This window comes from Etheostoma cragini, chromosome 4 (genome assembly GCF_013103735.1).
Source record: "Etheostoma cragini isolate CJK2018 chromosome 4, CSU_Ecrag_1.0, whole genome shotgun sequence".
NCBI lineage: Eukaryota > Metazoa > Chordata > Actinopteri > Perciformes > Percidae > Etheostoma > Etheostoma cragini.
Window position 1 is genome coordinate 24,141,272 of NC_048410.1, and position 16,435 is coordinate 24,157,706.

At 41.1% G+C, this 16,435-nt stretch overlaps 1 protein-coding gene and 1 long non-coding RNA gene across 9 annotated transcripts in view; one reads left to right on the forward strand and one right to left on the reverse strand.

The window, feature by feature from the left end:
- cadpsa (Ca2+-dependent activator protein for secretion a) overlaps nucleotides 1–16,435 on the forward strand; it is a 218,337-nt gene that overhangs the window by 63,884 nt on the left and 138,018 nt on the right. For all 8 annotated transcript variants that reach the window (XM_034868944.1, XM_034868945.1, XM_034868946.1 and 5 more), the window contains exons 4-6: nucleotides 1,148–1,228; nucleotides 1,870–2,106; nucleotides 5,354–5,475. In XM_034868944.1, coding sequence (XP_034724835.1) covers nucleotides 1,148–1,228; nucleotides 1,870–2,106; nucleotides 5,354–5,475 — 440 coding nt within the window. The remainder of the gene's footprint in view (nucleotides 1–1,147; nucleotides 1,229–1,869; nucleotides 2,107–5,353; nucleotides 5,476–16,435) is intronic.
- The window catches only part of LOC117943088, a 21,978-nt gene continuing 14,082 nt past the window's right edge, over nucleotides 8,540–16,435 (reverse strand). The window contains exon 3 of the long non-coding RNA XR_004656283.1: nucleotides 8,540–8,623. This is a non-coding gene — a long non-coding RNA (uncharacterized LOC117943088). The remainder of the gene's footprint in view (nucleotides 8,624–16,435) is intronic.

Genomic DNA, 16,435 nt, shown 5'->3' on the forward strand with positions numbered 1-16,435 from the left:
ACACACACACACACACACACACACACACACACACAAACTTATCAGATTGATTCCTGCTCTCTGTTGTGTGTCACTGGCCTGGGGAAGCAACAAGCCTCTCAAGAGGAAAGGGAAGGTATTGACATACGGTAACAACACTGTCCCCCAGAGGGCTGTCTTCACTGAGATTACGGGTACAAGTGGGTTTGCAGGACACAGCCTTTTGAGAGGAAAAGCATAAATTAAACACACGCTACACAATGATTCTTATGTCACATTACCTCTGTAATAAACAAAATGATTGATCAATGAACATTGAGCAGCTGAGCAGTAAATCTGTCCTGTCTGTACAAATGATTCTTTTTTTAAACAAGAAAAAACAACACAAAAACAGTTTAATGTCCAACATCTAGCAACCAGACTGACCACTCAGGCCAAACAAGCCACAGATGGTTCAGGTTGTGTAGTTTTATTTTATTGTTTAGCCTGTGATGCTGATGCAGACTGTCAGTCATAGTGAAGACAGGAGTGTTTCTTTAGTGTCGAAGATTCATTAGTCTTGTTCAGGCAGCTAGCCCCTATCTGTGGCGTGGTATATCCAGACTGTATCCAGAAGGATTTTAGAAAGTCTGGACACCGAAGAAAAACGTGTGAAATGTGATTTTTACAAACTGGAGCCAGACCAAATTTGGAAGTGGTTTGAAATGGGATTTCATCGGATTTCTACAAACGACATTTTCCCTTGCCTAGTTGCAATGTGACACAAAACCACAACATCAACAACATTCGAAGCATGAACAATATTGGAACTCTTCTAACTGATTAATGCTAGGAGTTGCTGGAACTTACAGACTCACTGGAATATGAATTGTTGTATTTTGTAGATGTCTGTGTGAGTATTTGTATGTGTTGTTTGCGGCTGAAAATACTCCCAATAAATGAATTGAAACATCCAAAGCCCTGTACACTTCCTGGGTGCCTGATGCAGACACCTGGAAACGCTGTCCAGTGTTTTTGTGGTGGTGAATACAGGTGCAGCAGCCTAGCTTGGCTTCGCCCTCCTACATACTTCCGCTCAATTTTTCTTCATCACGTCGTCTGGGTTTGCGGTATATTGTTGTGGTGCGGATTTCTGACGTGCACTCTTTGTCTGTGTGTGTTTCCCCAGCTGGACAACCCAGATGAGCAGGCAGCCCAGATCAGAAGAGAGCTGGACGGACGCCTGCAAATGGCAGACCAGATAGCTCGGGTAAGGGTACTGGATGGATGGAGCAACAAGTGGATGAATGAGTGAGTGGATGGATGGATGGACTTAAATTTGTGAAAGAAAACTGTTTACTTATAATTGAATGTAAATAGCACTTGACCTTGACCATGGCATGAAAATGTCACCTTGTGAAGTTTATGAGGTATAAAAGAGACTTTCAATACAGTATTAGGGGACCACTAAGACCTGTATAAAAGAGTCTTCAGATACAGTATTAGGGGACAACTAAGGTCTATATAAAAGCATCCAAAGAGCACCATGTCATCCATTCATCCATCTTCATCCGCTTATCCGGTATCAGGTCGCGGGGACCTTTAATAAATATTCAGATTAAGTGCTTAAAGTTGTAGCTCTAAAGTACTCAGGTTTTGTCCCCCCAGGACCCCATAGCTGAAAGAAGGACAGAGCGGGCATCCCCTACTGAATATTTTATGAAAATGAATTGCATATAAAAATTGACCTATAGGGCTGCCCAAAGCCTTTACACGTACCTTTTATTATTTAAAATGATTCAACAATATGTGAATATATGACAATCTCTGCTCTAAACACATGTCCAAGTTTGAACTTAAAGGTTTATTTCATGCTGATAAACACACTGTGTGCCTTCCTGTTGTGGTCAGCATGGTGGAAGGTTTCCCAGGTTTGCATCTAGAGAGATGGAGGCCATGTACATCGAGGAGCTGCGATCGTCCGTCAACCTGCTGATGGCCAACCTGGAGAGCATGCCCGTGGCCAAGGGAGGAGAGTTCAAGCTGCAGAAGCTTAAACGAGGCCACAATGCATCCATCATGGACATGGGCCAGGAGGACGAGAACACACTGTCCAAGTCTGACGTGGTGCTGTCCTTCACCCTGGAGGTTGGTGGATGATTGATGTTGTTTTACTCACTACACACCGACACACACAGATGTAAAGATCTAAATCAAATTATTATTCTTAAAATTATTACTCTTGGGAGAGGGGTCCGGGGGGGTGTAGGAACCTTTTAGGGTAGCTTCAGCCTACCTAAAATAGGCCTAACCACGCACATGGTTGTCAGACACTTAGATTGATCATATGAGCTTGTCAGCGGCAAAAACACTTTCAGTGGATGGAAACTGACGATGCACATTTGCCAAATAGGGTTACATTACAGCCCAGTTTATGGCTGCCTGTTACAGCGTTATCACTCAATGGTAGACCAATTTCAAAGATTTTGTTCAAATTAATGACTTAATAATAACACTAATTATAATAATATTTTTTATTTATATAGCGCCTTTCATGAAACCCAAGGACACTTTACAGAATTACCGTGGATAAGCTAAGGGAGGTTGTAGGCTGTGGTGAACAGGTGTTTCAGGAGTTTAAAAAAAATGTCGAGGGATGTAGAATTTTGTATATCTGCAGGGAGGGTGTTCCAGAGCGGTGGGACTGCAACACTAAAGGCTCTGTCTCCGAAGGTACAGAGTCTGGTGGGGGGAGTGGAGAACAGGCCTGCGTCTAAGGACCGCAGGTTTTGGGGTGGGGTGCATGGATGGAGGAGGTTGGAGAGGTACTGTGGTAGTTAGACACAAATGCGTTGGAAAATAGGGTCCAGGTTGAATAAATACATTAATTCCCCTTTAGGCAACAGACTGGCTGTCAGGTTGGTCCAGGATAGGTGGACAGGTTTAGACATGAATGAGTAAAGTGGCCAAAAAAGCTCTCCTTCTGATTGTGAAGTCACCCCATCTATTACAATAAGAATTCACTTCAGTGTTTTTCCCCATGAACTGTGGATGTGTGTACCCTGGAAATCCAGACCCAAATCTGAAAGATTAAGGGTCTGGCATAGAGTAATGAAAGTCTCCCATCTCGACGGGCGGCACCAAGCGTGTATTTGAAAATCTCACTGCACACAATTGGATAACACTACAACCAATCACAACAACACACAGGGTGAAGTATCCAGAAGCCCATATGCTTAGCTACCAGCTACACTTAGCTGTGTCTGTTTAGCTCGCTACTGGCCCTACTACATCTCTGTGATTGGTGCAGCTCAGCTACAAGGGCATAGTTAATGAGCAGCATTACTCAGCGCCAGAGTAACTCGCTGAGCAAATTGAAATTGTGCTCTTGTGAGAACTCTGGATTTCCAGGTGAGATGGTCCGTCTGATGAGAGGCCATGTCTCCCCAACTGGGACCTGACAGACCTTTTAAACCTCACCCTGCTGTAATTGGTTTCCAGGCCGTTTCTATGTTGAAAAGAACATGGAGTGTAGTATCTCCTTTCCACGCACATGAAACATTACCTAGACTCAAGAAACTGTCCAGCAGCAACCGGATTATTTTACTGCGTCCATGTTGATGATTTCTAGCATCTCAGAGAAAAGAGGCTTCCTTCTCTATAAAAATACAATGTGGGTGAGGTGGGAAAAATGGATGCTCTCTTCAGCCGGGCAGCACCTACCCACAATTTGTGTTTCTCCCATTGGGTAAATATATATGTGTGTGTGTGTGTGTGTGTGTGTGTGTGTGTGTGTGTGTGTATATATATATATATATAGATGTGTGTGTGTGTGTGAAATGTGTATAAATGGGTGTATATGTTTATATACTATATGTATATACTGTATATACGTATATGTAACGTTTATATATATGTGTGAATATACACTACCGGTCAAAAGTTTGGGGTCACTCACAAATTTCCATTGGACTCCATTATAGGTTTAGGTATAGGCAGACAGAATCCCAGCTGAGATCAGTTGCCTTGTTTTTTTTAACCAGGGCGGCAGTTTCCAGATTACATTATGTGCTTACATAATTGCAACAGGGTTGTTTCATGTTTTCTTAGTTAGTTTTTTTAAATAATATCAGATTAGTAAACAAAATGTGCCTTTGGAACATTGGAAGAATGGTTGCTGATAATGGGAAATGTAGATATTGCATTAAAGATCAGCCACCCACCCAGATCAGCTGGTATCCTGTCTATAATGGAGTGAAATGGAAATTTGTAAGTGACCCCAAACTTTTGACCGGTAGTGTATATGTGTGTGTGTGTATATATTGTATGTGTGTAAATATATATATATATATATATATATATATATATATATATATATATATATATATATATATACACATTAAATATTTGACGTCACCAAATAAGTCCAAATTTTATAAAACAATTATAAGTTTGCTCAAAAGTGCAATGGATTTCTACTGAAAATGTTCCAGCCAATCCATTTGTAGTTTTATCCCTTTCTGCTTTTTTTGTCATTCTGGGTCAAAATGGAAACCTTTTCTTCTTCCAATGTTTGGTTGTCTATTGACACTTTTGTGGCTTTTTAGAAATTTTGAAGCTTTTCCCCCCAAGTGTTTTGTCACTTTTTCTTTCTCAGTTTAAGTTGTGTTTTTTTTTTGTTGCTTTTTCTAACTTTTTTGGTCACTTTTTCCCAAAGTTGTCACTCTTTTTTGTAAAACTTTTGGGGGGAATTTTTCTTGTTTTTTTTCATGTTTTTGAAGCATTTTTGTCACATTTTTTCAACCTATCAATTTATTTTCAAATGCTATAAAATCTATTAAAGTTCCCAAATTAAATGAAAGTATTCAACAGATCATTCATTTTACGAACCATCCACGTTATTTTTTGGGGAAAAATCTTTGAAAGAAAACAGAGGTCAGGAAAACAGGAGGGTTGAAATAATACCTTTGGAGGCATTTACATTTATTATTATGTTCATATACTTACTGTTGCCAGATGCTCGAGTATGACATAGTATTTAATTGAGGCTCATAAATGCCACAGGCTAACGAGAGGAAACAGTTATCTCTGCACACCGACTTTCAAATTTAACCAAAGTTACTGCAGTCGTCTGACAGCATGAAGATACAGACATAGTTTGTTACTGACAGCAACTGTACTGGTTGTTTGATCAGCTGTCTTGACATACAAAAGGGAAGAGAGACACCATTGGATTTGTCTTCTTTTGTCCCCAAGTGTATGTTCATACTTGTTCTTTAAGACTTCTTTTATGTAAACTTCCCACTTTTATATTTTTTAATTTATGTGTAAAATGTGTAAGTATATAGTATATATTAAGAGTGTGTGTGTGTGTGTGTGTGTGTGTGTGTTGCAGGTGGTAATCATGGAAGTCCAGGGTCTGAAGTCGTTGGCTCCAAACAGGATTGTTTACTGCACCATGGAGGTGGAGGGAGGACATAAACTGCAGACGGACCAGGCCGAGGCCTCGAAACCCACGTATGTTGACACACACACACACACACACACACACACACACACAATTTCACCTCATTTCCTCCCGCACGTACTGAAATAATCCTTCTGGAGCTTTCCAGTTCTACACACTGTGTTGAAAATGACTTTCTTTATTGATACCACACACTGCCATCTGCTGGTCAAATACCTGCATCCAAACTTAAGACTACACAGTGTGTACATGATCAAATGTGATTGCTTTATGTAGTGTACTGTGCATGTAGTACAGGTGTGAAAGTCATTTTATAGTCACAGCCTCCTGTCCTATCAGACACGTCCATATCCTATCTCATTCAAATGTGCAGCCCATAAATCAGGTTGGTGCTGATGGTGCAACACTCCCACTTCCCCTGATGCTCCTGCTCGCCTTGCTGCTTTGAACTCTCTTCACCTGCCCACCACCCCCCAGCACCCCATGTGGGTGACAGGACATTTCAAATCTTTGGGTGACACAGTAGACAGACTTTGCTCGTATATATGGTACATATATGGCTCAAAATGTTAAATATGGTTAGTCAGGAATTCAGAAACTGTGTTTAGACTAACATTTCATTTCACATACATTGCTTTGTGGGCATTAGCATTCTTTCATTTGGGAAAAGACATCATATGAAAGAGTAACATTAGATGAAATGTACTTACATGTACTTTACATTAGGAACGTTTGCAGGTCTTTTAAACAGCTTTCGACAGCTTAATCTACAATTGATTCTTCAAGTAGCACTGTTGAGGGAAATATTTAGACATTATTGTACAGTAAGAGTGGCGATATATAGAAGAGGACATCTACAGAGCAGAGAAAGACAATTGGAAAGATGTTATGTGATTAGTGTAGCCTAGTGTAGACTTTGTATTAGACATAGTGCCAGAATTGCCTCCATTCTTGTGGTGTTTAACTTAAGTAAAAAGAGAAGTGGCTAAACTAAAACATTTTGGAACACAAAGTGTCTACTTATGTGCACATGTTGGTCCTTCTCAACAATAGTTTTCTCTTCCAATTTATTCTGTCATTAATATTCATATTGATACTGAATTATATGCATATAGTTATATAGTTTTACTACAGGCACTACTTTATTTTTTTAAATCAAAAATATATATGTAATGACCAGAATTTTAATAGCTTTAACCCCATAGACATATATTGACCTCAGAAATGTATCTGGGTCTTAAATCTGAAAGTGTACTGTTTTTCTAGTCAAGGTTTTCTATAAGCAAACTGTTGTGTGACTACACAGGCACATTTTTAGTCACTGATAGGAATATTAAAAGAATATTGCAGGGACTTGTCTATTATCAGTCCCTGTAGGACCATTACAGGGACAGAATTTTAAGGGGCTACAGTATAATAACAGTCGTCTGCTCATTTTGAATCAGAGTGGCAACATAATAATATGTCTAATGTCTGCTAATTACAAATGATTACCACATTAGAGTCTATAATGATCACATTAGAGGCTATAATGATCAGGAGTCTATAATGATCAAGAAACAATGTCTGTGTGTTGTTATGTAATATTCAGCCAAGAACAGTTTGGGTTATGTCAGTTATGAGATAACAATGATTGTTATGTTAAGATCCTTTGTGGACTATCTCACGATTGTGAGTAAACTAGGAGGGCACTCAGAAAGCCAGACAGACAAACCAATAAACAATACAAAAATGCAAACATTACCTCATTAAAATAAAATATAGCTATTAGTTTAAATTTATTTAACTGTCAGTTATTATTCATTTATTTATGATGGTTATAATAAAGTGTAAATATTAGATTAGAGCATCTTTAAGGATTACCACTTTCTGGAATCCATATTCCAAAATATGACGTTAGGTAGTTGAAGTAGGTAAATATCACATTTTCGAAGAGATATGACTGCACCTTTCCTTGCACAGCTAGTAGAGAAACTGATATATTATTCATATGTACACAGTTTGATTGTGTCTTAGCTAACAAATGAGCCCTTACAGCCGCAATCAGCAGTAGTAAGTTACAGAGTCATCACGCTCACCATGCTAATACATTTGACATCATTAATGTATCTTGTAATGAAGCATGACACAAGAATAGAAACTCAGGATGTAACATTTAGTGGTTTAATAATAAAACAGCTCCTCGGGTATTTCCAAAGAATTACAATGGAGATCAAGAGTGTGTCACACTGTATAATGACTCTCTGTTAGGAGTGAATTTACCTCCGCTGTGTCTGCAGTCAGCTCAGTTTTCTGATCAGAAACACTATTTGATACGTGGGAAGGATGCAACAGCTGTGGCTGTACTTAGTAGTGTTGCATTCCCCCCCGTTCCCCGACTCATTTCCTGGTTTCTTCTTCTCTATAAACAAAAGGAAATCAAGAGAAAGAGTTAACTTTTCCTGCTATAGATTTCCCACCGTGGTCAGAAAGAACTAGCCTGGTCCTACCAGACTCTGGTTCATCAGCCTGGTCCATTAGCCTGGTCCTTCCAGAATCTGGTCCATCAGCTTGGTCCCACCAGACTCTGGTCCATCAGCCTGGTTCATTAGTCTGGTCCTACCAGACTCTGGTCCATCAGCCTGGTTCATTAGTCTGGTCCTACCAGACTCTGGTCCATCAGCCTGGTCCATTAGCCTGGTCCTACAAGAATCTGGTCCATCAGCTTGGTCCATTAGCCTGGTCCCACCAGACTCTGGTCCATCAGCCTGGTTCATTAGTCTGGTCCTACCAGACTCTGGTCCAGCAGTCTGGTCTATTAGCCTGGTCCTACCAGGCTCTGGTCCATCAGCCTGGTCCTACCAGACATTGGTCCATCAGCCTGATCCTACCAGATTCTGGTTCATTAGCCTGGTCCTACCAAACTCTGGTCCATTGGCCTGGTCCTACCAGTCTCTGGCAAGTTAGCCTGGTCCTACCAGGTTCTGGTCCATCAGCCTGGTCCTACCAGATTTTGGTCCATCAGCTTGGTCCATTAGCCTGGTCCAACCAGACTCTGGTCCATTAGCCTGGTCCTACCAGACTCTGGGACATTAGCCTGGTCCTACCAAACTCTGGTCCATTAGCCTGGTCCTACCAGTCTCTGGTACGTAAGCCTAGTCCTACCAGGCTCTGGTAAGTTAGCCTGGTCCTACCAGACTCCGGTACATTAGCCTGGTCCTACCACATTTCATTTAAACAGAGACCCTGGCCACTCTCTATTGACAAGTCTGCTGAAGTTTTAAACTATTGGATCTGCCCAGAGCCACTCTGGATCTAACTCCTTCACCACTAACAGAGCAAGTTGGAAAATCAAACTGTTCCCAAGCCCCGTGAGGAGGAGGGTCCCAACATCATAGCCACCAAGAAAACTCAGCAAAGATTGTTTATGCTTGAGCTTTAACTTCTGGATATTCGTCAGCGTTGCCACAACGGACTGAAGGGTTTTGCTTAAACCCGGCTTTGAACTGGTCGCCCTACACTGCAGTTTGTTGTCTTGTATCCCCTTTTGTGTTAACGTGTGATTTTCTTTAGTAGAATCCTGTAAAGGATGAAACATGCAAGAGATGTGTTTTCTGCTGCTGGATCAACAGAAAACACAAACCCTGTGGCAGAGCAACAGCAGACTGTCCCAGAGGAAGAGTCTGTCATCTCTTCACTTGTTCCCCCTAGCAGCAGCAGCAGTGGGTCGGGTGATGCTGTTCTGTCTAACGCTCTTTGAAAGGATGGAAAAATAGAGGAAAAACTCCCTTTTAGGAAGCAAACCTGGGACAGACCCAGGCTCTTGGTAGGCAATGTCTGACAGCCGGTTGGAGTTGAAATGAAAAGTGCCGATAACAGTCACAGTAAAAGATAAGGGAACAGTGACTTAAAGTAGTAGTTCATGGCATAGCAGGGCACTGCACGGCATTACAAGGCACAGCAGGGCGTAGCAGGATGTAACAGGGCATCGCAGGACGTGAAGCAGGACCACAGCGACAGCTGTAACCATGATTTTGGAGCCTCCCTGATCCAAGGAAACATGCTGGGGGAAAAAGAACATAAGGACTCTGGGGAATGACTCCCCAGAACTAGGTTAGTAACAAGCATTTCTGGGACATGGATGCACACAAATGGATAGATAAAGGAGAGAGGAGGTCAGTGTGTGAAAGGAAGTTCCACGGCAGTCTAAAACTAATACAGCATAACTAAGAGAGACAGGGTAAAGAGAGGAGCTGGGTCGGCTGTTCTACCCTGCCTCTCTCTAGTTTTATAATATTATTAATTACATGGTAGATGAATCTGACGACTATGAAGAGAAGCAGGTTGGACGGGACTCCTCACTCCATAACTATGAGCTTTATAGGCTACATAATTGGCTGTTCTGTTTTCATGATGGATGTTGAAGATTTAGAGCAAGGCTTTCAAACGAGTTATAATTTAGTTCAGGTTTAGGATTAATTAACAAACTTTAATCAAAGATGGCGGAACCCCCCCTCGGCCTGAGACTCTAGGAGAACTGAGTATTATAATGACTGGGAGGAGTGGCTTCATGTAGACTAACATATTCTTCATGGCCCAGCCCTGTTTCAGTAAGACAGAATAGATCAATTAGATCAATTTGACTATCTGATCTTTTTTTTATTCTCCTGGAAAGTTATAATTTATTAGGCTACCCTAATATTAAACTAGGGTAGCCTAATAAATATTTATATATATAAATAAAATATTTAGACATAAAGTGAGGCGTCGGGTGTCATAGAGACAACTCTAATCTTCAAACAGACGTTGATGCCAAAAGACTTATAAGACTTATTAAAAAATGTAGGTAGTTTAGCAGGCCCCCACCTGGACCACAGAGAGACTCGGTGCTTATGACAGACATGCAAAGCAACGGTGGCTTTGAGCTTGGGGGATAGAGAGAGGTAGTATCAAATTCTACAACGCTTTATCACTGCCATCTCAAGCAGGCTTGTGCCATTTCACTCCGAGCCTCACTGCTGCTCCACAACCTACTAATATAGAAATAGAATCGAACTGTATTTAAAGACCTCCAATATCAGCCTTGTTTCACTTAGGGTGCATCCTTGTTTTTTCTGTTCATTCCCATGTCGGACACACTCTCTCTCTCTCATAGTAACTGCAGACACTGTTTTTTAGATTTAAAATTGCTTTAGTTTGTGAAATATTGGCTTTGATTTTGTTGAGGATGCCAACTGGAATTGTGGGTAACGCCTGATACATGCTATATAAAATGAATGCATACGAATTCTAATGACTCATCCCTAAAATAGGAACTTTAATCAGGTGTAGGGTCAAGGTGAGATGGGCTAAATCACATTTTCTCTAGCCACGGCTGCTACTGTAGTATTATTTCCCCCAATTTTTATTTACTTTGTTGTTTAGTCTGCTTAAAATAAAAGCCCATCAGATTGTGTTGTCGTTATGTTATTTTTTAATCTGGCCTCTACTCGCTTTGAATCGAACCCTCATCTAAAGCGCAACTAGTCAGGGAGAAATAGGCTGCATTACCGAATTCGGCCACAACGAGGAGTCAATGGGCAGGTGGCGCTGTTTCAAAAATGACTGATCTGATACTGCTGGAGCATCATCGATGATGCTCCAGCAGTATCGTTAACAGAAAAACTGTTAACGATCGTTAACAGTTTTTACATCTGCTTACACACATTATCAAAACTATCTCTCCGTTTTTCAGAACTGTAGACACAAAACGCAAAATTCCTCACATCTCCTTCAAAATGAAACAAAACACCTTCAAATGTCATAAACACATCTCAAAAAGAAGCCCTTGTATCTAATGGCTTTTTTTTCATAACAGTCGGCTACGTTAGTGTATAGGCTATCATGTAGGGCCTACACATTGTTGTTCTAAATCTAAAGCTCTTTTGTCTTTCATAGGCTTATATCTACATTTCCATTATAGAACACGTTTGTGTGTCTGTGTTTGTGTGCGTGGCTGAGTGGCTGAGGCTGTTCTGTTTTCCATGATGGATGTTGAAGATTAAGAACAAGGCTTTCAATAGAGTTATAATTTAGTCCAGGTTTAGGATTAATTAACAAACTTTAATCAGAGATGGCGGAACCCCCCCCCCTGGCCTGAGCCTCTAGGAGAACTGAGTATTATTATGACTGGGAGGAGTGGCTTCATGTAGACTAACATATTCTTCATGACAGAATAGATCAATTTGATTATCGGATATCAACTCGTTTACTAGTTTAATTTAGAAGACAGATATCTAATATTTAATAGTCCACATCTAATTTTCCTGTTATGTTTTATTACTGCAGGGGTAGGTTTAATTCCAGGTAGGTTGTTAAGTATATCCCCTCGTTTGTTTCCCTTTGATTTAACCGATCTGAGTCTGGGACAGACCCGTGGTTAGACTCTGAATTGGGGACCCAGTGGACGCACAGAGGAGCGCAATGCTGCACCTGTGATTACTGATATCTGACTGGGTTGTCATGGTTTATGGCCGATAATAGACTCGGTCAGGTTTTTTTTTATATAAGAGCGGCTCCGTCCAAAGTGGGGCCCAGAGAAAACTACTGAGTCCGACATTGTCTTTGCATATGCACAAAGTGACTCAAAATCATTACCACCTACATGAAGTAGCTATGATCTTACTGTAGCCTATTTACGTTATCTTTAGCCAGCAGCTTTAGATGAGATTATGTATCGCCCGCTCTGGCCCCAGGGAGGGACACACAAGACCGCGGCTGCCGGACCAACCCAGTTCCCGTTCCGCAGTATAGAGCTCCCAATAACCAGAGTTGGCTTCTCAGCCGGTGTGTTACTGAGCTAACGCTACGCTTCTTCCGGTCTAACGTTTGACACACAGAGCAAGAGAGAGAGCAGGAGAGGGACCATTGCTAATGGCTAAACTGGATTAGCTAACACCGTTCTAACAATTGAGATAAGCGAGGGAGTCGCTGTAACAATCAGAGTGCAAAACGTCTGACATCATTTTATTAATGCAGGATGACTAAAAACGTTATGGGGAACAGAATGAAAATATGAGGACACTGCTGGACAACAGGCGCACAAAAACCCACAATGTTTTTTATCACGAACCAAAGATGGCCATACGGTTCATTCAGTTGTGTCACAGAGAGAAGTGCACCTCCAGATAAAGCATTTCATGAGCAGGCTACATGCAGCAGGTTGCAACGCCACAACACTCGGAGCCAACCAGAACATTGTGCCAATTACACCGCGCTTTTGGACTCAGCTTCGATCAAGCAAAACACTCCAGGGTGCTAATATCGCATTGTTAGTTAACAGGCACGTGACTGCAGGCTCAAAGTGGCGCGAGTGGAAGGTCCTGTTTGTTTTTTAATCTTCTTCAAAATAATCAAGCAAGTTAGTCTACTCTAATTTTAAACTGTTTAGATTTGAAGTGTAATCTTTAACCTGTTATATTGCTGATGATGAGGTGGGCTCTCAGCTAGATCACATTTCCTTTAGCCTCAGCTGCAACTATAGTACTGTTTAGTTGTTATGTTTCTGGGAAATACAAGCCAATGTTGTTTTGTAATTTTAATGTGGCCACACCTCGCGTGGATTCGAACCCGCGTCTAACGCGACACGAGGCAGAGGGAAATAAACTGGGACTGATGTCGCGGTATTGATGGTGATTGTTATCCAATAATTTCCAGAATGTTTCTTAAACTACTGTGATTTCATGTAGCCTTCTATAATATGCATGTATAATTATTATTCATACAATGCCATGAAGTGCCAAGACGTCGTCACACTGTTACTGATGTATACGTTGTGAAAACTGTTCTTGTCACTTGGTTATTCTCTGCAGGGAATAATTAAATCTCACCGAAGACCTAACCTTGACTCAGTTGTGCAACCGTCTTAATTTTGTTTCAACAAAGGCTCATACTCCATAACAATTTCTCTCCTGCTGTACAAAAACTTCCACAACACTATTTCTGAAGGAATGTTACTTTATTAAAGGGAAATACGATGGTGTTTAAAGATCTTGCAGTGCGTTTGCCCCAGCAAAGTCTATTTTTTAATTCTCCTGAAAAGTTATAATTTATTAGGCTACCCTAATATTAAACTGTTTAGACATAAAGTGAGGGTCATAGAGACAACTCTAATCTTCAAACAGACGTTGATGCCAAAAGACTTAAAAGACTAATTTAAAAAAATGTAGGTAGTTTAGCAGGCCCCCACCTGGACCACAGAGAGACTCGGTGCTTATGACAGACATGCAAAGCAACGGTGGCTTTGAGCTTGGGGGATAGAGAGAGGTAGTATCAAATTCTACAACGCTTTATCACTGCCATCTCGAGCAGGTTTGTGCCATTTCACTCCGAGCCTCACTGCTGCTTCACAACCTACTAATATAGAAATAGAATCGAACTGTATTTAAAGACCTCCAATATCAGCCGTGTTTCACTGAGGGTGCATCCTTGTTTTTTCTGTTCATTCCCATGTAGGACACACTCTCTGTTCATTACCATGTCGGACACACTCTCTCTCTCTCATAGTCACTGCAGACACTGTTTTTTAGATTTAAAATTGCTTTAAATTATGAAATATTGACTTTGATTAGGCTGAGGATGCCAACTGGAATTGTGGGTAACGCCTGATACATGCTATATAAAATGAATGCATACGAATTCTAATGACTCATCCATAAAATAGGAACTTTAATCAGGTGTAGGGTCAAGGTGAGATGGGCTAAATCACATTTTCTCTAGCCACGGCTGCTACTGTAGTATTATTTCCCCCAATTTTTATTTACTTTGTTGTTTTGTCTGCTTAAAATAAAAGCCCATCAGATTGTGTTGTCGTTATGTTATGTTTTAATCTGGCCTCTACTCGCTTAGAATCGAACCCTCATCTAAAGCGCAACTAGTCAGGGAAAAATAGGCTACATTACCGAATTCGGCCACAACGAGGAGTCAATGGGCAGGTGGCGCTGTTTCAAAAATGACTGATCTGATTATAATGGAGCATAATCGTTAACAGTTTTTACATCTGCTTACACACATTATCAAAACTCTCTCAGTTTTTCAGAACTGTAGACACAAAACACAAAAGTCCTCACATTTCCTTCAAAATGAAACACAGCAGTCAAAAAACCTTAAAATGCCATAACACATCTCAAAAAGAAGCATATGTGTCAAATGGCTTTTTTCACAACAGTAGGCTACATTTGTCTCATTTATGTGGCCTTGACCAACTGCCATTTTGCTCGTTTGAAAGCCATGATGTCTCTATCTCATGGGTGGGCTAAATTCTCAGCAGAGATAGGGGAGGTAACCTTGTCCCTTATGACCTCATAAGATTCCAGATCAACCCATCTGAGCTTTCGTTTTCTCAAAGACAGAGCAGGATACTCAGGGCTCTGTTTACGCTTATCACCATTTCTAGCCACTGGGGGACCATAGGCAGGCTGGGGGAACTCCTATCAATGCTAGAAAACCTCACAAAGTGCCATTTCCATGCCATGGGACCTTTTAGGAGATTGATGCACATGCCATCACACAAGTAGAAACCTCAAGCCACTTAAGTACGTATGCTTTGACGACAGCACTGCATGGAGCCTCAGCAGAAGCATAAACCCGGCTTTGAACTGGTCGCCCAACACTGCAGTTTGTTGTCTTGTATCCCCTTTTGTGTGAACGTGTGATTTTCTTTAGTAGAATCCTGTAAAGGATGAAACATGCAAGAGATGTGTTTTCTGCTGCTGGATCAACAGAAAACACAAACCCTGTGGCAGAGCAACAGCAGACTGTCCCAGAGGAAGAGTCTGTCATCTCTTCACTTGTTCCCCCTTACAGCAGCAGCAGTGGGTCGGGTGATGCTGTTCTGTCTAAGGCTCTTTGAAAGGATGGAAAAATATCAAAATGATATACTTGGTTAAATGTGACAAATACTAACTATACCATTGCAAAAATTGGACAAATTTTGTCATTTCAGGAAGCTGAAAACTGTAGTCCATTAATTTGTGTGTCTTACCGACTTAATTACTGCATCAAGTCCTCCTTTTTTCTGGTCTTCCAAACTGTGCCACTAGAGGCCTTCAAGTTGCTGCTCTTCATTGGCTACTAGTCAATTCAATTTTATTTATAGTATAAATTCATAACAAGCATTATCTCAAGACACTTTACAGAAAGAGTAGGTCTAGACCACACTCTATAATTCACAAGGACCCAACAGTTCTAGTAGTTCCCTCCACAGCAAGCAACAGTGTGACAGTGGCGAGGAAAAACTCAGTTTTAGGAAGAAACCTGGGGCAGACCCAGGCTCTTGGTAGCCGGTGTCTGACGGGCCGGTTGGGGTTGAAATGAATAGTGCCAATAACAGTCACAGTAAAAGATAAGAAAACAGTGTTTAAAAGTAGCAGTTCATGGCATAGCAGGGCACTGCACGGAATTACAAGGCACAGCAGGGCGTAGCAGGATGTAACAGGGCATCGCAGGACGTGTAGCAGGACCACAGCGACAGCTGTAACCATGATTTTGGAGCCTCCCTGATCCAAGGAAACATGCTGGGGGAAAAAGAACATAAGGACTCTGGGGAATGACTCCCCAGAACTAGGTTAGTAACAGGCATTTCTGGGACATGGATGCACACAAATGGAAAGATAAAGAAGAGAGGAGGTTAGTGTGTGAAAGGAAGTTCCACGGCAGTCTAAAACTAATACAGCATAACTAAGAGAGACAGGGTGAAGAGAGGAGCTGGGTCGGCTGTTCTGCCCTGCCTCTCTCTAGTTGTATTATATTATTAATTATATGGTAGATGAATCTGACAACTACGACGAGAAGCAGGTGGGACGGGTTAAGCAGATGCTGTGACTGCTAACTCCCTAACTATAAGCTATATATATATATATATAGGCTACATAACACGCTGTCATGTTTTTCATGATGGATGTTGAAGATTAAGAACAAGGCTTTCAAACGAGTTATAATTTAGATAAAGTTTAGGATTAATTATCAATCTTAAATCAAAGATAGTGGCAACAC